The sequence below is a fragment of the Zootoca vivipara genome, chromosome 2, assembly GCF_965207765.1.
Source record: "Zootoca vivipara chromosome 2, rZooViv2.hap1.1, whole genome shotgun sequence".
Lineage (NCBI taxonomy): Eukaryota > Metazoa > Chordata > Lepidosauria > Squamata > Lacertidae > Zootoca > Zootoca vivipara.
In genome coordinates this window covers 44917770-44943555 of record NC_142584.1, presented here as the reverse complement: position 1 = coordinate 44943555, position 25786 = coordinate 44917770, and the positions used below count along the sequence as shown (strand labels likewise).

The following is a 25786-nucleotide window of genomic DNA, read 5'->3' as shown; positions in this document are numbered from 1 at the left end:
TGAGCTCTCCAATATTTTAAATATGGGAAGAAATGTGTCATCTCCCACAGCAGAAGATTATTATACTGATAATTTTTTATTTATTTCAACAATCTGGTTCATTGGTTTTAAAATAGTAGCATTTAGCTACCTTGTTTATTTGGATAACAAAACAAGAAATAAATCTAACTATCATAATGGAGGAGGTTAAGGAAAAACTATTAACAGCCAACAAATACACACAGAGATTAACTTTAAAAGGCTCAGGGTTTTTTTCAAATCAAACTCTCTTCCATTTATTCCACATGAATCCTTCACAGATTAGATTTTTTTTAAAAAGTTAAAGCCATTTAGAAAAAAAGTAAAAATAACGCTGCTTCAGTGTGTTTCCAGCTAAGCAGCATAAACAATAGAAAGTAGCAACAGTAGTATTCAGCTAAGCCAGGACTATGCTTTCCAGGAACAGTGAATAACTCATCTTTAAATTATAATTTTCTGCATTCTATGACTTCCTTCCTATCCATTGCCACAATATTCTTTTATGGAAATAAGATTTATTTATTTGCTGGCAGTAGCATTCCATTACTTTTGTCAAAACTGTTTTCATGTGTTCAGTCATCTCTGCATTCTTATAAACTAACTGGATAAGCAATTAACATTCACCAGCATTTTAGGCTGGCGTGGGAGGGAAAAAAACCTTCATCCCACTGTTGCTAACATAACCTCTGGAGGCGTACGCTAGTGCAAAATGACTGCATCTCTGTGTCGGGGGAGATAAGAGAAGTGACACAGATTAAAACAAATTGTTGATCCACACCAGAGAGGAGCTCAGCAAACAATAGAAGTAAAAGCATAAATGTCAATTTGGGATGATAAAGGATACAATCTAAATGTAATACGAGAGGCCTCCAGATAAAAGCAAGAAATAGAAATTACACATTACTGAAATAGCACAATGTAACAAGTGCATGCATGCGCAAACACATACACACATATATGCATGAATATGCACACAGAGAAGTCCACACAACAAGGCTAATTGCTTGGTAACGTAGATAAAAGGCTAGCACAATTATGTTGACAAAACCTTTTAAAAATTTGGTATGTAGATCACAATGCAAAGCCTTGCTTGCACTCTGGGCACATTTGTCATAATTTTCAATGCCTCTCATGTTTCCTGTCCCAATTTCCCACCCCTCTTTCTGCTTCCTCTGCATTAGCATCTCAGAGTAATTGCCCAGGGGGGAGATGTCTGCAATACCCATGCATCTTTCCTGACAGAGGAGCATGGCCAAATGCTTGCCATTTATTCAGTGGAGAAACTCTGAACAACAGCACTTCAACAAGGTCAATCTCGTGTTGTTTTTAATGAATGGGCCTCATTCTGAGTGGGCCTCATCCTTCTTCCTCTATCCCATCCAAAGCACATCCAGAAATATTAAAATGGTTTGCCTGATAAGACAACGTTTTAAAAACAAAGAGCAGCCCAATGTGCAGGCTTCAAAATTCTATCTTCTATTATTTAAACGTTACAAAAATAAAGAAAACAAAGAATTAGAAATGCAAACCATAACACATCACAACACTAGAGTTCAGCTCTAAAGGAATAATAAAGTACTGATTCATACAAAAATTCCCTTTACTAATACTGTAACAAATATATGAACTTAACTGAAAGTGCAGAGAGGCAGGGCCAATATTGAGTTCCTAGTCCCTCTCCTGTATATGTGAAATGAAGTTAGCACACCCTCCTGGAACAGCTTCATCAGGATCAGCACCCAGCTAGCCATTTCCCCTTCTGTGGAGCTTGTCAGATCTTCCAAACTAGAGCTAACAAATATAATGCAATGTTTCTAATGTTTCCTTGGACTCACCTTCTAATATCTCAAAACCAAATCAGTTGTTTGGAGCTCTTCCTTTTTACCAGAGTACACACATTGTTGAATTATAATACTTGCTGTTTGTGAGCTGGTATTATAGATATTTTAAAAGAGATTCAAGCAACTGACCTTCCTAACCATTTCCTTCCGTTTTCCCTTAAGATCTGAGCATTTTTAGAAGGATGGATCTTTCTCCATCTCCTAATAACTTGAGATGCACTTTCCCCATTGAATATATGAAACTGAATCAAGAAGCAAGTGACAAACTCACTACTCGTAAAAGCAAGTGTTAAAAGCAAAGTTAGCAATGAGAAAGTCACTTCTGTTGTGTTCATTGAAATATTTAGTGCACTGGGCATATAAGGAGGTACGGTACCAGGCCATCAGCTTTCCAGTGACTTTGTAGTGCATTCCTCTGCCATGAAATAAATTGGCTTATTTTGGGTGAAGAGACAAGAAAATGTTTTGAGGTGACTAAAATTAATGTTAATTAGAGTAGAAGTATACTGGGTTTTTGTTTTTTAACCCAAACAATTAGCATCAGCAGGAATTGCCCAGCTAATATATACTCTATTAAAAGGGAAGATGTGAAAGCACTTGTAGCTCTAATAAGCCTGCAATAAGATCCCACACTCCCTGTTTCATGCTATAATAAATAACGTGGTTCTTGCTAACTTAAGCCAAACAAAGGAGTAAGTTACCATCAAACTAATTACTGTGTATCATAGGCACATGCAGTCATATTTAATAGAGGAGCAACAAACAGCTCTGCCCTTTGAATGCTGAAGCAGGCAAGCAAAGTACTAGAAACTGGTGACAGGAACCGTGCTGGATCTGTTCTCAAGGACTGGTGGTTTTTGCTGATCCACTGAGAAAGCTGTTGTCTGGAACAGTGGATGTAGGTGACTGACTCATTCATCCAATCTGAATCTCTTTCAGCATGTCCTTCTGTACCAGCTTGCTGAACAATGTCAAAATAAAGTTTTTAAAAAGCCATCAGTAACTCAAACCAAATCTAAGCACTTCATTTTTACAGATGCACTGTAAATACAACAGGCAAAAGTTCACAACAGAAGGATAAGAACAGACTAGCATGTCTGAAAGCAGATTTGGCAGCAGAGTTCCCCATGGAGAGAAAGCCCTGATCGTAGTATTCATCTGACAAGAGAGCCTCCCTACACTTCTGCGCTGTACTCCAGCATAGTGGTTTCTTGCACTATGAAGGAATACTGTACTGGAATTTTTGGTTGTTGTATATTGTTATAAGCCATACTTTTGCCATTTCTTGAATTATTATTATTAGTAGAGCTCATTCAGTATGCAGTGTTTCAGAGTAAGCCAATGTAGGGTTGCCATATGTCCGGAATTTCCCAGACATACCCAGAATATTGTAGTCGGAAGCAGTGTCCCGGCAGAAATTGGCTAAATATCTGGGAAAATCTGGACATATGGCAACCCATGTTGGCAGTGTCCTTTTTTGCAAAAAAAAAATTGGGCAAAAAAGTGTCCAGATTTTCACTGTTTGAAATATGGCAACCCTAGCTAATGATTCTCAAAAGACTCCAGCAGTCCAGCCTAGCCCAGGAATAGAGAAGCTGCTCCAGAGATATTGGGAAGGCCTGCAGACTGTCAACTTTCAGGCCTGCTTTTGACTATTTGCTGAGATCAAAATATTAGGAGACTTTTTTGAGACAATGGAGAAAAGTAGGGCCAGCCCTATTATGAGATGGAGCAAGATAGCAGATATCGAGGGGCATGGGGAGAAAGTGGTGGTGAGAACAGAATGTGCCATATGTTCTGCCTTGAACTCCCTAGCCTGATGCCCTTATGTGATAAGAAGGAAGTTGCCCATTTGCTGTTTTTTGTGGGGGTATATTGTTTATGGAATATATGTTTTATAAGTTATCAATAAGTATTATAGTCTCAAAAGAGGCTAGGTTCACAGTTCAGTAGTTCATCAGTGGCGACACCAGGGAGCAATGGGGAGCACAGAAGGGGGAAAGTATATTTCTAGGTAGCTCAGTAGTGTTCCATATGCTAAAATCTCTGAATGAAAAATAACAGTATATGTTAATCACATATGGGAGTGGGGCAAGCTCCTTGTTTGGGAGATGGTTGCCCTTCTTGGGCACCACCCATGTAGCTCATTGGGGATGGGGTGGGGGGTATTTCAATAGGAAACAGGTGAGAAAATGAGTCCCACTACCAGATGACGGCAATGATAATCTTTTGACGAAAGAGGATGTAGCAATAATTATAAGTGAAATGGAGTGGGGGTGGGGACACACAGGAGAAATAGAAACTTTATGCCCTGCCACACAGTCAAAGGAGCAGAAAATGAGGCTCCTGGTGAAATCTTTGTATTCTTTAAGGTGACTAAGCTGTGAAAGTTGTGGGGAACCCCTTACAGCAGTTATTTTTTGGTGCACAATGGGCTTGGGTGGGGGAGAGAAACTGGAAGTCCTGGCGTGCAAGAGGGTGGACATCACTGAATTCACCATATAAATTTATTATCTGAACACATAATTCTACATTAAATTCCTGGATACATTAACTGTTTTATATTGAGCATTAGTAATTTCTCCAACAGGGGAGATCAGTGTAAACTATTAACAACAAATCAAAAGGCTAGATAATGTGCATTTTACCCAAGTCTTCTATTTGTCTAATTGGCTAAAACTGCTTTCCTAAATGTCAATCACTGCTTTGTTAAAAAGCAGGAGAATTTCTTACAAAGCAAATGATAATAGTGTCTGCACATTTGTACTTGGATCTCTGGTTCCATAAAAGTTACTTTTGAGTTTTCTTAAAAGCTGTGCATTATGGTGGGCCAGGGCAGGGAAGGGCAATTAACTGCCTCTGTGAGGATGTCCATTAACTGTGTTTTTGCTGGCATAGTCTCTGATTAGTTGTTCTTGGTGTCACCTGTTTTCACACCATTTGGGATTTTCTTTGTTGTGTGTTCCTGGCTTAATATCTATATAGGATTGGTCTGTGAGTTACCGGTAATATAGCATTTTAATAATGTCTTTTATTTCAAGGTTTCTAGATTGCATCTTGCAGATTTTTTATTTTTTATAGCAAAACAGGTATTTTCAGTGTAATCCTAACCAGGCCTGGCTCTAGGTGCAGTCCCGGTGGCGTGGGGTGCCAGGGCGCTGGCCTGGCAGGGGGGGTGCTGCGCGGCAAAGCCGCGCGGAAGCCATGCTGTGCACTGCAAGGGCGGGGGCGCTGGAGCGATCTCCGCACCTCAGCGCCAGGGTGCCCGACCTGCTCGAGACGGCCCTGATCCTAACACGCACTGTGCTAGCACACTACTAATTAAGAATGGTATGCATATTATATAATCAATAAATAAAAGCACCTCTCAAATGGACAGAGAGAAATTTCTACCTGGGCACTGAAAACTCACCAGATATCTCCGATAACAGAAATGTAAAGAAAGTTATTATTTTATGTAGCACGAATGAACCACAGTTAACCTATAGAAAGGGGTAAATGGGTCATCTTATTATCCATTTCAAACAAAGGTGCTATAATGTCCTCTGACAGAGCACAGTTCAAAAAACTACCTTCCATTTCTGTACTTTGACATTTTCTGAATTCTAAAAAATGAAGTCATTAATGTTAATGATAGGCTTAAAGCTTCAGTTAAACAAATATTTTTAAAAGGGTAAAACCAGATTGAAAGGAAATTTGCCTGTTTTAAAACTCTGAAATTTGAAACACAAATCTGTTCTCAGTAATGCACAGTCCATATTTTCAGTATGGAGGACAGAATATTTAGGTTGACAGGGAGGCTACAGAGAAATTTTAAATATAATAAATCAGAGATACTGCTAGAAAGTTTTGTAAAAGAATCTTAGAGCTGGAAGGGACCCAAGGGTCATCTAGTCCAACCCCCTGCAATGCAGGAACCTCAACTAAAGCATCCATGACAGATAACCATCCAATCTCTGCTTTAAAACCTCCAAGGAAGGAAAGTCTACAAATTGGCGGAGCTTCATGCTCCAGCAGCGGGGGGGGGGGGCAAGAGAGCAGGTGAGGGAGGGGCTGGTGCACGTCCTGGGGGCGTGACACACTGCCTGCAGGGGCGTGGCACCCAGTGTGTGCAGGGGGGGGCGGCTGCGATGGCACCCCAACGGGATTGCGCTGCCGGGGGCGGTGTGCTCCCCCTGTACTCCTCTTCCTTCGTCAGTGAGTCTATAATATCCCGAGGGAGACTGTTCCACTGTCAAACAGCTCTTAGTGGCAGAAAGTTTTTATGCATGTCTAGTCAGAATTTCCTTTCTTGTAACTTGAAGCTATTGGTTCAAATCCTACCTTCCAAAGCAGGAGAAAACAAGCATGCTCCATCCTCCATGTGATAGCCCTTCAGATATTTGAAGATGGCTAATTGTGTGAAAACACAATTTAGATAACCTGGAACCTTAAACCTTTTGATAAAACACTACAGTATATGCATATATTGCTGAAAGCACTAAACCATTATCATCTAAGGATAGTTTAATACTGGAACAAAAGCTAGATCTAGAACTACTTTATGATTTATACATAATCATACATACGTTTCTTCTCTGCCTCAGGACAACAGAGAAGAGCAGTGGTAGTTTCTCTAGTAGCAGTAACTATATAGAACTAAAGTACTTTACTGCTGATGTTACTGCTGCAATAAACCACTGATAATAATACGTAATGTTTAAAGTGCTTCACCAGCATTACCCAGTTGTAATCCTTGAAACAATCCTGTAAAATAAATCAGTATTATCTCCGTATAGCAGATGGAACAACTGAAGTTGAGAGAGTGTGACTTAGAAGAATAGGACTGTTGAGTTGGAAGGGACCACAAGGGTCATTTAGTCCAAACCCTGCAATGCAGGAATCTTTTGCCCAATGTGTGGCTCAGACTCACAACCCTAACATTAATTGTCTTATGCTCTACCAACTGAGCTATCTCAGGCTACCTAGAAAGTGCATGGCAGAGGTGAAACGTCTGGATTTATAGCTCATTTATAGACACTATGCTATACCAACTCTCATACTGCCAGGGCCACCATACACCAGTTTACACACTGCTGTCCGAAAAGGTAGGTAAACCTGCTACGTAGGTCAGTAAGGAAAGCAGAAGCTGAGAGAAAGTGGGTTGTCTAAAACAATTATCTGAATTCACTGGTGAGGCGAGATCTGAACTGAGAATTTACCAGCTCATTCTCTTAAACATTGTGCTTCACCATTTACCATTGGACCATATGAATGGCCAGGTTTGCACATAATGCTAAAATATTGTTTAAATCAGGCACCCCCAAACTTCGGCCCTCCAGATGTTTTGGACTACAATTCCCATCATCCCTGACCACTGGTCCTGTTAGCTATGGATCATGGGAGTTGTAGGCCAAAACATCTGGAGGGCCGCAGTTTGGGGATGCCTGGTTTAAATCAAAAATCAAACCATGGCTTATGAATTTGGCCTTGTTAAAAGTATAGAACTTCTTATATGAAGTTCAGTGGTTATGCAGTAAAGTGGTTCAGAACACAGTTCAAGTGTTAAATCACAGGATTGTGGTGTGCAATTGAGTTTTACTCATAAGAATAAGCTTACCCACTGACACCTCTCTGGACACGCTGACAGTTTCTGTGAGAAAGCTTGGGACATGAATGCATTAGATGCTCACTCCTGCAGCGCTGGCAGGTGTGGGATACATCAAATAAATTTATTACATTTTGTGTTAATAATGAAAATTATAGAAAAGCTAGATGAAAGTGCTCTACATCAAGCTAATTTGTAGCTACCTTATGAGACAATAACAAGCTTCTAACAGTTTTTTAATTTTTCTAAAAAATAAAATAAAAAATACACTAATTATGCTTAATGTTCCCTGTCGCATTAGCTTTCATGGTAATTATATTTCAAAACTTTTGCAATTAGGGTGCAGTTAATATTGTGGAATATTGCAATTATTTTTCATTGTGACACCTCTATTGAAAACTGGTGGCATAATGATCACATTGTTCAACTAAATCAGAACTGTAGAAATATGGCAAATGAACCAATTACAGATTATTATTTCTAATTACAGATAATGCCATTTTCCATGCCTTTGTCCAAAAGAATTTCTCAAAAAATGCACGTGCTCACAAATGAGCACACACATACTCTCTCTGCTGGTCACAATCCAAATCAGCACATACACATGTTCTACAGTGGTTCCCAACAGGTGGTCCGGGGACCCCCAGGGGTCCGCGAGCTATGCCAGAGGGGTCCGCAAGATGCTATTAGAATAAAAAATATATTAAATATATTTTGTATGATAACATATTTTTTGTTTTGGCCGCTTCCTGCATGAGCAGAGTCTAGCGCAAAACTAGAATTAGATAGAGGCAGTAGTTCTGCTGTATGCCGTTAGGTGGCGCTTTACAAACACTACTGTTTTGCAAAGAGGCAGTACGCGTATTCTACTAACGCTCACCTCCCCAAGATGCTTTGCGCGCGTCGGCTTCATTTGTGCGCTACTGCGCAGGTACCCTGTTTTCTCCATTCCCCTCCCTTCTCCCTGGCGCGTGCTGCCTCTTTGCAAAACAGTAGTGTTTGTAAACAAAGCGTTGTTTTTCGCGGAAGCTACAGTTCGCCTAGTTAAAAATGGACCGTTGGTTAAAAAGTGGTTCGTTAAAACGACAAAGGTCTACAGATGAAGAGGAAGAACTGTAAAAAACGTATAAATATAAAATATATAAAGACTCTTAATTTGGCTCTCACTTTTTAATTTTAGGATTAGGAATTAATGGGGGTCCTTGTCACAATAGCGGCTCGATGAGGGGTCCTCGAGAAAATTTTGTTGGGAACCCCTGTTCTATATCATACTAATCCCCCCCTTTAAAAACAGTGACTAAGGGGTTTTCCATGAAGATTATGGGAAAGCTGAGCAAAAAAGATGTGTGTACAAACTGCATGAGAACGAACTGTCTTTTGAACTCAGTAACATTCATTTGCCTTTTTATTTATACTAATAAATTAGTATACATTTTTCAGCCTTGCAAGGTAAAAGATATAAACCAGTTCAAATAAAAAATTTAGAAACACTCATTAATGAACACTAGAAAACAAGCATCACTTAAATAGCGATCAGATCTTTGTGGGGAAGTGATGAGATCTGATAATAAAGTGCCTCCAGACCTTGGCAGTCCCATTCTCAAGCTGTGAAAGTGGGGGGGGGGCACTTCAGCATATTTGGGGGTTTAAGTAAGGATTAAGAAATCCTTAAGGCTTGAGGGGCACTTCTGGGAGCAGGGGATTTATATTTTTAGCAGTCAATGATTCCACAGCATAAGCTTCCTTTTTCGTTAACCGTTTCTCTGTTTATGAAAAGACTTTGCCAGTGATGGAAAAACTGTTTTCCATCCTAGGGCCGTTTTTTCTCCACAGTGCATTTGAGGTAGTCCCATCTTGTCATAAATCCCATTAAGTAAGATCCGATTATCATTTAGGTCACTCCTTTTCTTCAATGACCTCCTGCACTGTATATTCACAAGTCATTTGCTTGCGCACGCTTAGTGAAATAGGAGTAACAACCTACCCTAAAGGTAAAGGGACCCCTGACCATTCGGTCCAGTCGCGGATGACTCTGGGGTTGCGGTGCTCATCTCACTTTATTGGCCGAGGGAGCCGACGTATAGCTTCCAGGTCATGTGGCCATCATGACTAAGCCGCTTCTGGCGAGCCAGAGCAGCGCACGGAAATGCCGTTTACCTTTGCGCCGGAGCGGTACCTATTTATCTACTTGCACCTTGACATGCTTTCGAACTGCTAGGTTGGCAGTTCAACAACCTACCCTACAACCTGGTTAAACTGGGGTCTGTGTCAATCAGAACATATGCTGCTATGTAACATTGTTCTAATAAATTCCCGAAAATAGCAATGAAACTTGTAGAATAATTGTGTCCTGTATGCTTTCAAAACTGATAATAAAGCCATCAAATATTTTACTTACAATGATGTTTATTTGAAAGACAAATATTGCCCCCTTTCTCAAGTCACTCATGGCGTCCTTAACTATGATCAGTAGCATTTTAGATATTTAGCTAACTATTTATCTATGTATGCTATTAATATAATTTGACTGTCATAATAACTGTGAAACCATTCGAAAAACCAATCTTAATGAAGCAATTATCAGTTTTACAATGCAGGTCAAACAGTCTCGGGGGAAAATAAATACCTGGAAGACACCTAGCCTATATAATATACCAAGACCAAAAAAAAAAACCCCAAAACATGCATGTCAAATTAAAGGCCACAAACCCTGGGGACATACTATGCAGCAATACAGAGTAGAAGGAAGGAAGCTCTAAGCAGTGACTTCCAGATACCCAACAATGGCAGCTTAATCTTATAATCAGGCAATTCTGTTTTGTCTCTGGATTGGGAGTAACTGCACAATCCATTCTCATTCAACAGAGGACCTTTCTTATGTTCTCCCAGTCCAGGGAATCCCGTTAAGGGGATCCAGGGTGGAGGTGCTTCTGTCTAGACGCCCAGGTGGGGGCTGATGGGCCATAGCTCCACTCAGGCATTATAAAACGTAAGAGTGGATGGATTTTTATTTAAACAACGTAGTTTTATGGAACACCTCTTATAATTTTAATTATGTTGTCCTCATTCACACTGAATATCTTTAAAAGAAGATAAAAAGAAGAAAGATAAAAGAAGATATTTGGATTTAAAAAGTATCAGTCTCATAGACAGCTTGTGAAAAATATCTGTTACAGAAAGAACACAATAGGAAACCTATTCAGTTGTAAATTAGTATTTTTACAAACATCTGAATGTTCCATGGCTAAATTAATATCTATGTATGTGAAAAGGAGAAAAGTGAAACTATGCATTTACTAAATTTTTGACACTTATTAAAATACACACCTATGTTCTTTCTTTGATTTCAGAAAGCTCAAAATGCAGCTCTGCTTTTTATTCTTCCAAAGGTTTAATTTAATTCCTTGACTTGTTTTCTCCTTCTCTTTCATGTACGTATCTGATGACTCTCTGCAACACTTCTAACAAAGGTATTATCAAATTCTGTTTTCATTCAAAGGACATGATGCAGCCTTATTGATTTCAATGAAAGAGACTCAAATATTCACCTAAGTGTTCCACAGAAAACAGTCAGCAAAGTCTCAGTTGTGTTTAATTTTGTTCCAAACTATGTCCTATATAAGCACATTAGTCATCAACAATGGAGTATGTGTACCGGTATATACAATGTAAGTGTCACCTAGAGTGACCATATAGCCACAGTTGCTTGTGCAATCCTAAGTAAGCCCAACTGACTCAATGAAACTTAGTTCTGGGTAAATTTCAGAATTTTACCAAAGGGTTTCCAAAACAAGAAGGAATTATGGGTTTTCTCCCCCTACTTGGAGCACGGAAGAAAACAATGAGTGCATAACTGGTTGAAATGTCATGCAACATCAGCTATGCAGCTAATGAGATGACTGGTCCCTACCTACTACTATAACATAAATTGTATTATATTATAAAAAATAGGCACCGAAGAGACAAGAGGAAGGTGAGGAAATGATGATAAATAGGGAAATGATGTATTTTAGTTACATCATTAGATTTAGTCACAAGTAAGGTAACTTTTGAGGTGGGATCCAAAGAAAGATGCTTCAAGCCATTCTGGGAGGCAGTAAATGAGAAAGCACATACTGTTTTGAGGATCAAGGAAACCTGGATAAGCGAAGGTCACAGGAAGAGAGATATAACTAAACATATAGCAATGATGGGCTTTTAAAGGAAATGACAAGAAGCTTGTGATGGATCTGGAAGATGAGAGGAAGGCAGTATAGGAATTTAAGGAATTTAAGGGGAATATCATGTGGTTAGAACAACCAGAGGGGAGTAATTCTGGCAGCAAAGATCTGGGTAGACAAGTGAGTACTAAGGCAAGATAGTAACACCGAGCACAATAAAACTACCAATAGTCAAGGCAAGAGATGACCAGAGTGTGGGACAGAGTTTTTGCCAAAGTAACAGGTAGGAAAGGGTATGTAATTTTGTGAAGGGAAATGTTACATAATTTTGTGATGGAGTTAAGACTCAAAAAGAAATGAAATCTACACATGAACCTACAGAATCTACATGTGAACATATAGAACAGCCTTGCTGGATCAGACCAAAGGCCTATTTATTCCAGCATTGTGTCCTCACTGCAGTCAACCAGTTACCTATGGGAAGTTAATTAACACTCTCTTCTATATGACCCCCATCAACAGGTATTCAGAGGCGTAAGTCCTCTTATTCTGGAGGCTATATATATATAACGATTAGTAGCTATTGATGGCCTTATCATCCATGTATCTGTCTAATCCCCTTTTAAAGCTGGCCAAATTGGTGACTATTTGCATGTACATTATACCTTTAAAGCACATTGGAAGCGCATTCCCCCCCTCAAAGAATTCTGGACACTATGGTTTGTTAAGTATTGATGGGAATTGAAACTCTTGTGAGGGGTAAACTGCAATGCCCAGAATTCTTTGAGGGGAGAAATGCACTTCAAATGTGCTTTAAAGGTATAATGTATATGCAAGTAGTTGGGGCTGTTTGGGGGGGGGGGTAGGGGGAAACTGTATTTGATTGATTATATTGTTCTTATATTCAACTAATAAAATTTTCAAAAAAACCCACAAAAAACCTGGACAGCCGGAACAAATTAAGTTCGTAACTAGATGTACCACTGTACTACGTATGTGATGTTTGCCTCTTGTCTGTCAGGAACCAAAGAGTCCTTTTGCTTCTCTGGTCCTCATGAAGGGCAAATGCTAAACATTCATTTCCTCTGAAGGGCAGGCATTCAACACCTCCCTTTTCTGCCTTTTGATGTGACATTCTTTGTCTTCCCCCAGTTATCATCCTTATCTCACTCTTTTCCTTATGTTAATGCTTTCTCCATGCCTGAAACCTTAAAGGAGAATTAAAGGTGACCTGCTAATAGTTCCATACCCTTCATGAATCTGAATTTCATGTGTCCATATTTTGGAGAGCTAACATTGTGGTAATTGAGTTAAGGAAATGTATCTTAGCCTGTTCTCACTCACAAAAAGAGTGTATATGGGTGCCTGGGTGCATGCTTTTAGCTACACAATCTCAGCCAGCTATTAAAACCAAAATTTAGCCAAAGTTTCAAGAGGACAGGGGCAAGAAAACTTCTCAGAAGAGAGTTCTGGACCTTTAAAAGAAGATCCCATCTCTGTTTTCAGATATGGACTTCAGGGATAACTGGAGAACATAAGAGGACCTCACGATGATGACCTTATTGCATGGAGCACAGTCCTTCAGATATCTTCAGTCTACCATAAAGGTATTTAAAGTTAATTGCCAATTTGTTGGTATATGATAATTCCTGGAAGCCAAGATACAAGTTTGGGGCCAGTACTCTTTGGTGAGACAACTCCAGTAGAGATTTAAAGTCAAAAAATGTACAGCAAAGTGTGGAAATATAGGTGGCTAGAGTACTTTAAAATATGTCCTTCTAGCTGAGTCCCAAAATTTCCCTCTTCCCCCACCATAGGAAAAGACCACACATTTGGTAAGTATAAAATATTGGTTACAGGTAGGTAGCCGTGTTGGTCTGGATCGAAGTAAAATAAAAAAATTCCTTCAGTAGCACCTTAAAGACCAACTAAGTTTTTATTTTGGTATGAGCTTTCGTGTGCATGCACACGAAAGCTCATACCAAAATAAAAACTTAGTTGGTCTTTAAGGTGCTACTGAAGGAATTTTTTTATTTTATAAAATATTGGTTTACTTGCTAGTTCTTCAAATGTCTGATTCATGTTCTTTTTCCTCAGAAAAGTTGCACAGGCAGTAAACCTTAGCTTGGTTACAAAGTGGTAAAAGCTCCTAGATTATTGGTATAGGTCAGGAACTCATGAGTGGCTTGTGAGAGTCATGCAGCCGAGCTGGAACAATTAGCTCAAACATTTTCACATGCTGAATTTCTCAGGGGTGGGGTGGGGACAATAGGCTTGATTACTAATTTCCTTCCAAGGTAAGGGAAGTGACATAGCTAAGCCTGGCAGGGCAGCTTACCCTATAGTCTTAACCATTGAATCATAGAGTTGGAAGAGACCACAAGGGCCATCCAGTCCAACCCCCTGCCAAGCAGGAAACACCATCAAAGCATTCTTGACTTATGGCTGTCAAGCCTCTGCTTTCAACCCTTTCATGCATTAATTAGACTTAAGCATTTATATGAGTGTGGTTATCCCACACAATTGGACCCAGAAGCAAGTCAGAAACTACTTTATAGGCAAACAACTATCTTATAGGCAAATGCACACAGCAACACAAACAATGAACCTCATGGATGTTCCCAAGGTAGAAAAGAAATATATTATACAATGGATACCTCCCTCCTTAAAATATGCTTTTGGATGCAGCACCACCGTGTGTGTGTGTGTGTGTGTGTGTGTGTGTGTGTGTGTGTGTGTGTATTTGAGAATGAGTAACTGATTCAATCATTGCAATATCATGTTATTAGGTTATTGCACACAACCCAAGGCTGAAATCTGGTCCACATATGTATAATCCAAAACATCCAGTTTACTAGGGGAAAACCCACAGAAATATAAGCTCTATGTAGAGAATATTCAACCTGGATTTGGGTGGGTGGGTGGGTGGAACACAGTGAAACCACACACCCAGCTCAGATTTTTCTCACCACTAGTTTCACAATATCATCACATACCGTAGCTTTGCTTATAATGCAGCTGCAGAGGGAAATGTGTACACCAGCTGCCACCTTCCCCTCCTTTTTGCCTCCATTTAATCCTCATGAAAAATTGCCAAAATGTACCCCAATTTTACTTCCTGCAAATGGGATAGCGAAATTGGGGGCCCATTTTGACTCTACCATTCAAAGCATCTTAAGAACATACTATTTGTATATCTTTACTTTGAAACAAGAAGCCTTAAAAATAACATACGAAGTTGTAATTTTGCACACGTTGAGACAACACCAGGCATTCAGAATACTTAATAGTCTGCACACCATTTCCTTGAAATGGAACACATAAAGTGTATTCCAAAATGCAATATATTTGCAGACTTCTAGAACTTTAAATTTGGTCCAAGTTTGGTCCAAGATTTAGTTATTACAAAAATCTTAAAACCAAACTACTGTATTGGACATTGGTCAAAATCTGAGACATAAAGTTCACTTCATAACAGAGCCAAGCACAGCTTCACAAGTCACACATGGAATAGAATCCTGTTCCATGGGGCTTCCATTGTATCGCCCCACCCTTGAATTGGGTTCATATTGGGGCAAAATAGACTCCCGGTAGCAGCCAGAAACATATCTATACTTGCAGAATGCAAGCTTTATTAACTTTACAGAAAATGAGCAGCTATTTTTGTGATTGGCTATACCTTTATACACAAAAGCAGAATATTAGTTCAGAAATATGTTTGAAGGTCCTTTATCACAGCACCTTATTTTCTCCATAGTTTTGAACATTTCTCTCACTTAAGTCTTTGGTGTGTTAATGCAGGTAGGTTTTCTTCCTTCCTGTGATAAATGAACGAATACAACTATCAAACTACTAAAATAAAAACCTAAGACTTTTAACACTTGTTCCAGAGTTGAAACAAAGATGCTTATGGCAAAATGTGACTAAATCCCAAGAGATCATCTCACTGAGGCCTAAAGGGCTTTGAACTCTAAGCGAAATCATAGAATCATAGATGTCTGAGCAAGGCACGTCTGATGGAGAGGCAGTGATCATTACAACAGACGGAAATCTATGGCAATCTTCACTTACATTCTAAGAGCGAGGGATTGTTTCTGAACAGCCCTTTAGAATTTCTAAGGATCAGGATTGAAATTAATATGAAAACCAATCAATTATGCATTAAAATGTGTGAAGAAAACTGAAAGTTAGGTCAGCTTACACTGCAGACTGAAAGAGCCAAGGAAAGAAATAGGTAAACCCATGGAAATAAAATGTTTGCATGTGATACTTCTCTCTTTCTCTGTATATGTATTTTTCTCTGTATATGTATTTTGCGGGTCCTTCCTAAGCACTTGTCTAAGCTATGTACCATAAATTGCATGCCACAGCATAAATGTAAACAAGTTAGGACTTTAAAGCTCGGTTCTGTGAGTCACTGGACTGGTGTAGCAGCTCAGAGAATTGAATGTGAGAATCCCAGGCTGGTAATATAAACACATCAGCTGTCTTAATTAGTTTAACCTAGTCAGAGCCTCAATGGTCACTGTTGCTGTGCTGTGGGGCTTGATGTCCTTCATGTCTAATTCAGTAGGTAAGTAGTACAACAATTGCACTACTGTATAATAATCCCATAAATCAGGGATTACCAACATGGCACCTATGGGCACCATATTGTCTGTGAATGACTTTATTTGTGCCCCTTGACAGGGGCCCCAGGTACTGAATTTTTTCTTATAAGTAGCCCTCCTAGAAAGAAAGTTATAAAGCAAAATAGGGCAGGACAAAATACAAGCAGCAACTGTTTTAGGCGCATTCAATATGTATTGCGCCAAACCCAGAAGTGACCTGAAAATGTGACAAAAAGGGGTGGGGCGGGAGTGGAACAGGGTGTTTGCAGCCTTTTTCAATGAGTGTTCCAATTATACACGATTGCACGCAAGTTCACAATGACCTGGAACGCAACCCACACAAACCTGGGAGTTGCCTGTAAAGGTTTTCTAGGAAATGAACAAGCCTGCCTGCTCCCACCTGTCGGTGTTTTCTGGGCAGCAAGCAATGGAAATACTTGGGGTCCCAAAGTACTGCTGTTTGCCTCACCTCTTTAAAGCACTTTTGCTTCTGTCTTATCTTATGGACAGAAATTCAATAGGTTAAACCTACTGGAAATACAATTATGAGAAACAATTCACCATAACTGTCTGTACTCTCTCTAAATTTTTGTTATGCCATGCCCTCCTTGGCAGACATGTTGTGTTATGCCATTTTGTGACTGCACTCTCTCAAAATTCAAAATGTGTCCTCAAGTTCAAAAGGTTACTGACCCCTGCCACAGGCAATGGCATGCACTTATGTTCTCTTGAAAAAGAACCGAATTGTTCTGTTCCCTACATAAAACATGAACAAAATACTTCCAGACATCAGGCAAGTGCTCTTGAAACTGTCACAAGGTGATGCCAATTTCATGTCATTTCTGTTTTTTAAACACATAGCTAGAATTAGTGGGTAGTGATGAGTTTTCCATGCTATATTTTTAGAGAAGTTAATCACCTGTCTCCTCACTTAATCATTATCTTATAGTAGGCCTATTACATGCATATGTCTTCAAATCAGTACAGCATGAGCATACAGTAGGCTAATTCAAACGACCTGCATTACCAACTCTTTCGTTGACATATCAAATTTGAAATTAACTGTTAAAACAGAAACAGCAAAGAATCTTGCATCACCTTAATATTATGCCTAAATTTTAATAGATTAGAGTTTATTCCATAATAAACTGGATAGTTTTTAAGGCGCCACAAAACTTACTTTTGCAGCAGCAGACTAATACTCCTCATAAAATTTCTAAAACATATGATTGGGGGGGGGAGAGAGAGAGATACAACACCTTGTCCCTGCTGCCTTAATCTGTACCATAAAGGGAAAAAATGAACTTTGCACTGTCAATCCAATAGTGACTTCAAAGCACTAAATTCAGTTGTTATAATAAGTGTAAGTGCTCAAATGGAACATTTTTATCGTTTTAACAGCACACAACAATTGCATGTGACCCTGTGATTTTTTTCTACATAGCTGGGAGTCAAGCTTTGCCTTATCAATTAGAAAAAAACAACAACCTGATATTCTCTCAAAATAAAGCAGAAATGGAAAGGACAAGAAAGCACACTGTCATTTTATAATGGACATGGGCTGCAAACAATGCAAATCTAACTGACTGACAATGTCATTGGCTCATTTACAATAGGATATTGAGATGTGTTTGAAAAGGAACCAGGATCTGGCCCAACTGGAAAAGATTCCCTACCCTCCTTTACAAAAAGGTCTGCAAAGTCAATATGAAGCCATGATGACCATAGCATTTTTGTTGATTCCCACTACTGCACCCAGGCATGTGGTGTGGTTGACATCTTATTCAATCTCACTGTCTATCTTGAAGCACCACACATCCAAAGGTGTTCATTTGAACTACACCAGGGTGACCACCAGTCATCCATAACCATCTTGTATTACAGTTTGTCTTCCTTAAGCATCATCTGTGTGGCCTTAGCTTCATAATACATTTCCAAAGGACAAGAATAAACCATAGTTTTCCAGTTTGGATGTAAGAGCAGGATATGATTTGCCAAAAACTAGTAACTAATTACTCTGGGAGCACAATGAGAGGGTGGTTTTTATTTACCAGTAATTAAAAAATAATGACTTCCATGGCTCTGGAAAGTCTATGCTGTAACATACAAGTACTCCTCTGACCAAATATAAATCAAAATAATGATTTAAGAAAAACCTAACCCAAATCATGCAAGGAAAAAAAGTAATGTCATTGGGCTTTTGCACCTCAACCTAATAATGATTTAATTCTACATCTTGGGCATACCTGGCTTTTCTTTTCTTCCTTTGGACAAATTCTTCATGTTGCCAGTACTTCAGGATCTATTGACTTTCCATGAGCCGTGCACCCATCTGGATGGCAACAGGGGGTCTGTGATGGTAAAGGCCCGGAATTCTTAAGCCAAAATATATTTCCAGGGATTTTATATATTTTTATTTTTAAAAAAGAATTGACCAGCTCACTCCAGTTTGAAAAGTGCCAGGGGATCTTTAATGTCCTTACTACTGAGCCCACTTTAACACAGAAGAGAAGTTCCTCTAGCGATCTAGCAGCTACAGAAGTCAAGCTGGGATGGATACGCATGCCTAGGTTTCTTATCTACAGCTTAAACCAATGTCCTTTTGGCAAAGAGATGAAGGCGCTACCTACTGAGCTGCCCAAACCCTTTTATTTAGTCTGTTAAAATAACTCAAAGTCAATGTTTTTTTATTGCGCATAAGAAAAGAAAAGCTAAGGATTCAGGATTTTTGTTGTTGCAAATGTATTTTCTACCATGTAAGCTGAAAAATACACAATCCATTTTTTCCCATTTAGTAAGGGGTGATACTCAGCCATCTGCAGGAGACTCCATTCTGTATCTGTGGGATTCCGTTTTTAATGATTTGTCATAGGGCTTTAAATTATACTGCTAGAAAATAGAGATACCCATTTCTGTAAACCCAGATTGCAGAAGGTCATAAAACAGAATGTTTTAAGCTCTCTTAGAAGAGTGTATGGGAACCACCAAGAGGGATGAAATACAAACAAAACAAAACAAAATAGGGCTCCTTTAGGGCAGTGTTAGTACTGTTAATTTTAAGATTATATAACCTTATACAATGTACTGTTCATAATACACCACTTCAGAAATAATTCAATACTGCTTGCTCCTTCACAATAATTTGTTTTATTTGTAATTCATTAGAACTCACACTCATTTCTATATTATACACACAATGGCCATGTTTATAACCATAGTTAATTTTACTGGCATTACCACAGTTACTGTGACTGTAGAGACCACTCCTGCTTCATGCCTCCTCCAAGAAATCATGATCACCTATAACTGAGGATCATGGTCTGCTGCACTCATATAAATTGTGATTGGGGAGCCAAGAACAAACCACAACCCCCAGTTCAAAAGGAAATAAGCCAGAGATTTCATCTTACTCCTCCTTCACTCTTCCCTTAAAATGAAAAGCAATCTGTGCCTTCATGGTAAACCATTAACTGTGATTTACCATGATAGGCGAATGTAGACAGTATAATATGAATCAGCTGACTGAATATTATTCAAACCAATATAATGTTAATGTATCAAATGTTTTTTTATTTATTTTGAATAAAATTATAGGGCTTTAGTGCAAGGCTGGTATTTGCTAAGGTGTGGCATTGAAAATCAAGGTAACAACAAAAGATTAAGAACTGCTTGACAGTGGAACTGTCTCCCTCAGGAGGTGGTGGACTCTCTTTCCCTGGAGGTGTTTAAGCAGGAGTTGGATGGCCATCTGCCATATATGCCTTAGTTGAGATTCCTGTATTACAGGGGTTTGGACTAGATGACCCTTGGGTCACTTCTAACTCTACAATTCTATTATTTTTCTCTTTCATCAGTATTATTTGCAACTCAAAGAGAGTCCTTGCTGCAAGCATGAAGAGCATCCTTTTAATTTGTAACTCAACATATAGAGAGGTCTCTCACCCACAAATGGGATTCTAGATTTGGGCATCAGTATCTATTCTTATTTTGTCCAAAACTACAACTACTAGAATAATGTAATTGCAATAACATGTACAGATACAACGTTGCATTTATTGCAGTTGGGATACACACAAAAAATGAATGAAATGAAAAAAATGTATTAAAATCAATGTATTTTAACTGCAAAAAATGCAAATGAGGACCAAAAATTGCAATTGTATACTGGCCACCAGAGCCAGTATAGTTTCATCAGGACTACACAAACTAGGAATAAAATATAACCCATCCCTCCCCTCCCCAGTCAAAAATTCCCATAAAAAATCACTTCATCTGCTATGCTTCAATTAGACTGAAACCAAGGAATAATGAGAAATTATAGATATTATTAATTTATACATATTTTAAAGTATATTCTTTTCTGGTTTTCTTATAAATACTTTCCAGTAAGTTGGCATTGTATTTGAAGAAAGTGCATTTTTCTATTTAACTTCAACGCTAGTTTTGAGCAATTAAACGTCATTCTGCAGTAAAAAGGTTGAATTCATTTGCTGTGTGGTTTTGCTAGTTATGATTGATGTCACTTCTGCAAATGATAAACCAATCACCTCAATGATGTAATGTCATTTTAAGAGTGCTAGAATCTAATTTCTCTCAAACTGTAAGCTCTGATGAGTTCTAATAAAGATTTATTGTAGATTAAAGACCTTCATAATATCAACAATGGATTGCTCATTTGATGAGAGATTTGATTATGTATTTCTTTAAGCATGGGAATTTTCCATGTATATGAAGAATGGTTAGCAGGAAAGGCACAGAGCAGTGTAATCAGATGACTATTTGCTCATCTTTGGAAAGACTCATAATAAACAGATCTAGGAATTAGAATCTAATTGTGAGGGTTGACATAAACACAAGTATACATTTAAGTCAAGTACAGTAGCATAAATCATTTGTCTAAGTGATACTTTATTAAAGGCAACAAAATGAACTTAGTACACTAGTTCAAACTCACACAATTATTTTAAACCTGCACCCAACAGTGCCTCTATTTGTTAAATCAGGACAAAAAACAGTAAACATGTAAAAAGTAAATATCTCACCTAACACCCTTGCATTTCAAAATCTAAGAATTCTCATCTACAAGAAGTACTAGATACAAATTTCTGCTGCACCCCTCTTCATAATAATAATAATAATAATAATAATGAATCTTGGCTCTAGAATTTTTAAGGGTGGAAATAAATGGGCTATCAGTTTGTTAATTTATAGCAGCATGAACTATTTTGATACTTTGAAAATCAGACTGCGAACTGCATGCATTCTTACTAATTTATTCAGGCGCAATTACTGCAATGCTCTTGTACATCTTGAAAAAAGAAAGAAAGACTACCCAAAACTACAAATACATTAAATCATCCAAGCTACACTTACAGGTTCCAGGCTGCTACTGAATCAGAAAAGTCACAATCTAACGCCACTGAAAAATGTAGATATTTATCCTGCAGTGCTACACATATCAGGAAAATGTAGCTGAAACGTAAGTGTTGCATATTTACATTCAGGACTGATTATTGTTGAATTACCTGATTATCCTACTTTTAAAATGAGAAGTACATAACCAGAGCATATGACCTATTTCATGCTCCATTCTAAAAAGGAAGGAAGTGTGAAAGTAAAAATGCCAGAAGAAACACAAAGCAGCATGGCGCTTTTAATGATTTTTGAAATACTTTAAGGTTTGGTTGCAAGATGTGCTATAATACCAGCAGGTAAATGAGCAAAGTTAATTCAGACCCCCTTCAAACAGACCGGCTTAAACGTTTAGGATCAGGACGTTAGCCACCTTGAGTCTCATCAAGGAGAAAGGTGGGGTATAAATAAATGCATAATAATAATAATGTTTAAACCTATTTTGCTGTCCATTTGTTTTAGTTAATTTATGGACTGTGTACTATCCACTAATTTTGAAGTGGTTTATAATAAAATCAAAATACATAAATATACAAGGAATATGATTTCAGATGATTAATTTGGAAGCAGTAAATGCTAAATAAATAATATCCATATCTATATAACTAAAATTGGAGAAGACAATACTAGACAATATTATACAAATTTCCACAACACCTCAAATGGTGAAACCTTAAACTTCCATGTAAGCATACTTAGAATAACAATTTAAGGTGGCAACTTTTCTTTATCATGAATGGTGGCTATCTTTTTTCATTAACAAAATATTGACGCTTTTTCATAATACAGCACCATACAAAGTATACTAATCTAAATGAAAACAAAAACAAAAAGGAGAAAAGAAAATGCAAAATCCTCTCTCAAAGGTAGATCTTAACCCTTCTCTCACACAGAAAGTGGTGGACCTTCCCAGCTCACACTTTTGCAAGCTTCCCTTTGTTCTCCCAGACATCCCTGCCTCTCACACGGGGTCCTTCAGCAACCATGAATGGTGGACATCTTAAGAGAATTGTGATCTCTTATGCTTCCTTCTCAAGAGAAATGAGAGCAGATTCCACCTGAAGTTCATTCCTCTAGTTTTACAGCTCATAAATGCTGAGAATACTGTTCACTATAATGTGCTAAAGAAAAAACTCAAGTAAAAAGTTTTATTCTATTTACTAGTTCTGGATTTACACATACATTAAGCATTGTGACATATTAATAGCATATAATAAGCAGACATGTCACACTACTTTAAAATGGTACTATAACAGAAAAATTGGGATAAGATTCTTTACTTTTATTTTTAAAGAAGAGTTTGGAATTGATATCCCACTTTATCACTACTCGAAGGATAGTGATAAAAGGTCAAAGAGTAAAAAAAAGGTCTAAATTTGAAATGGCAGAGCCTCCAAAGACTTTATACAGAATCTAAAATGATACTGAATATTGGAATGAGTATTGAAACCAAACTAACCTTTAAATGAAGTGAAGAATCAGTCTACTGGTCTGTTTATTTAGGTTTCCCAAATTTTCGATGCCTGTATGTGAAAACCACCTGTACCTGGTTTTTCCAAGTACTCTACAATGCTTTTACAGATCTGAACTCTGACTAGTGAAAGGATCTTCTGCAAGCACTGAGTTATGCAAATCAGAACCTACTTTCTCATGTAAGATGGAACCTACTTTCTCATTTAAAAATACAATCTAAATGTTTTATAAGCCAGAAGTCAATTTCAAAGGGCATCACCATTGCAAGAAGAAGAAGAAGAAGAAGAAGAAGAAGAAGAAGAAGAAGAAGAAGAAGAAGAAGAAGAAGAAGAAGAAGAAGAGGAGGAGGAGGAGGAGGAGGAGGAGGAGGAAGAAGAAGACTGGAAAGTTAGGATTAGCTGTTAATACCGATATGAAGATAGTATGAAACATAACAACAGGGCCAGCTTAACATTTTGCATTTTAAAAGCCAATGTATTATTCTATAAAAATGCAAAGCAGTGAAAACCCTATCGGTTATATTTTTCTTACAAACTAGTACAAACCATACATGAAGATTTTCATCAGTTAATAAGGCACATTAATGGTTTCAGTTTCATATAGGTAACTATTAATTCAAAGGAACACTCCCAAATAAAACTTTGTCGATGAGCTATCAAATGAATATTCATCTATCAAAATATAAAACATTAATCTAATAAAGCATTCAAAACCTCCAGTTCTTCACATTTACAAATATTTGCCCATTTCTCACAATGTTCATGCTTGAGTCACTGTTTTCATGACAACTAGAAATTGCTCATTTGAGCTAAGAATTTTATAATCAAATGCCACATGTATAGCGTTTCCTTACCACTGCTGGAAGTCTGCTGTGGCCCTGAGCATGCTCTTAGCAGGTATGAATTGGGGGAGAACTCCTCATCAGGGTTGGTATCCATGATTTGATGGGAAGTATTGCTGTCTAGCAAGGGCATCTGGCAGCTAACTGGTGGTGGATTATGGGAACTGGGCAGCTGAGCGGATGGGAGAAGGCTAGACGAGGATGTAGGTGGAATGGGACGACCTGGGAAAGAGGACAGAGGGATCAAAGTTCAGCAATGAATGTAATGAAAGAAACCACAAACAGTAACACTGAAATTGTTTGTTACCACATATGATTACAGTTGGGGCTGAATCAAAATACCCATTGTCAATTGGTATTGACTCTCCCCTTTGCATCATATTCAAGACAGTATGATCGTTGTGTTGACAAGGCATTCCAAGAAAGGGGATTGGCCTCTCCTGATAATGTCGTCACAGCATCAGCCTGTATCAGGCTATGTGAACCGATGCTAGATGAATGAAAATAAAACCTATTTGTAAAACAGCACTGAACTTACACACTTAAATTCCCCTCATCACTATTTTTTTTATATAAGAAAGTTTAAATGCCAATAATTTGTTTTAGAGGGAACAAGCAGTTTTCTATACCCACCAATTGATCTAGCATCAGCATTATGTTTGAGGAGATTCACAGATCCACAGTCATAGAATAAAAATCCCACTTGGAAGCATTTTGTAAGCCAGTTATTTTCAGTACCTAAAAGAAAACAGCACTCCTCCCTCTGTTGTTTTCTGCTCTGCTGAACCAGGGTTTCTGAATGTTGTAAAGAAAAATGATATGAACTGGACTCAGAAAACTTGACTGACACATTCAAGCCCGTTTAAAAAACAAAAGCATTATTCGCAAAACAGCTTCATATTGAAGCCTCCATTCACTGAGAGATGGGAGTGAAAGGCAACAGGATTAAAAAAAATATCTCTCATAAGTACCAGTAATGCACACCTCGGTAAGCCATTGCAGATGTTGCTCCATGTTTGTAAATTCAGGAAATAAATTAATTTGATTCCTTAAATTTGAATCCTGGGCAACTTGTGAGAGAAGCTGCAAAGGACATTGGTTTTATCCAGAAGGCTCCAGCCCAAGAAAAGACTCAGGATCCTGGCCTCTCAGTGGGAGAGGGAGACCAGATTCTTGTCAATGACAATCAGGCAAAGACAAAAGATCAAAACAAGATTTGGCTTGGGGGGGGGGGCAAGAAGGAGAAAGTTGGGAAAGGGAATTGGGAACAGGGAATGGAACAACAGGAGGAGAGGTGGAGAGAGGGGGGTGGCATGGAGTGGGCAAGAGATGGGAGTGGGGTGAAAGATATAAGGAATTTTAAACAAGGGATGGATTAAATGGTATGAAAATGGATTGTTATAAGGAGCTGGTTGGGGTTTACAGGGAATTGTCAACCAGGGGAGGGAGGGGGGTATCAAAAATATGGGTAATAGATCAAGAGTGAGGTAATTAGATTTAATAATGGGGAATATTTTTTTAGGGTATTTATAGGCTAAGGGGTTTTTATAGACAGAATATTTTTAAGGGAAATTATAGGATTTAAAATTAATTAATTATGTGAAGATTCAGATACAGTCATACCTCGGTTTATGAACACAATTGGTTCCGGAAGTCTGTTCATAAACTGAAGTGAACTTTCCCATTGAAAGTAATGGAAAGTGGATTAATCTGTTCCAGACAGTCCGCGGAGTACTTAAACTGAAGCGTTCATAAACTGAAGCGAACTTTCCCATTGAAAGTAATGGAAAGTGGATTAATCCGTTCCAGACGGGTCCGCGGAGTACTTAAACTGAAGCGTTCAT

The 25786-nt window shown here is 38.3% G+C and overlaps 1 protein-coding gene across 14 annotated transcripts in view; it reads right to left on the bottom strand.

Moving 5' to 3' along the window:
* Positions 1 to 25786, bottom strand: part of LOC118080205 (teneurin-2) — a 475640-nt gene that overhangs the window by 249115 nt on the left and 200739 nt on the right. For 9 of the 14 annotated variants that reach the window (XM_088661752.1, XM_088661749.1, XM_088661748.1 and 6 more), the window contains 2 exons: positions 24681 to 24737; positions 23955 to 24164 (listed from right to left, as the gene is read on the bottom strand). The exons of 2 other annotated variants lie outside the window; for them this stretch is intronic. In XM_088661752.1, coding sequence (XP_088517878.1) covers positions 23955 to 24164; positions 24681 to 24737 — 267 coding nt within the window. The remainder of the gene's footprint in view (positions 1 to 23954; positions 24165 to 24680; positions 24738 to 25786) is intronic. 3 more of the 14 variants (XM_088661757.1, XM_088661753.1, XM_088661759.1) reach the window with 1 other exon arrangement.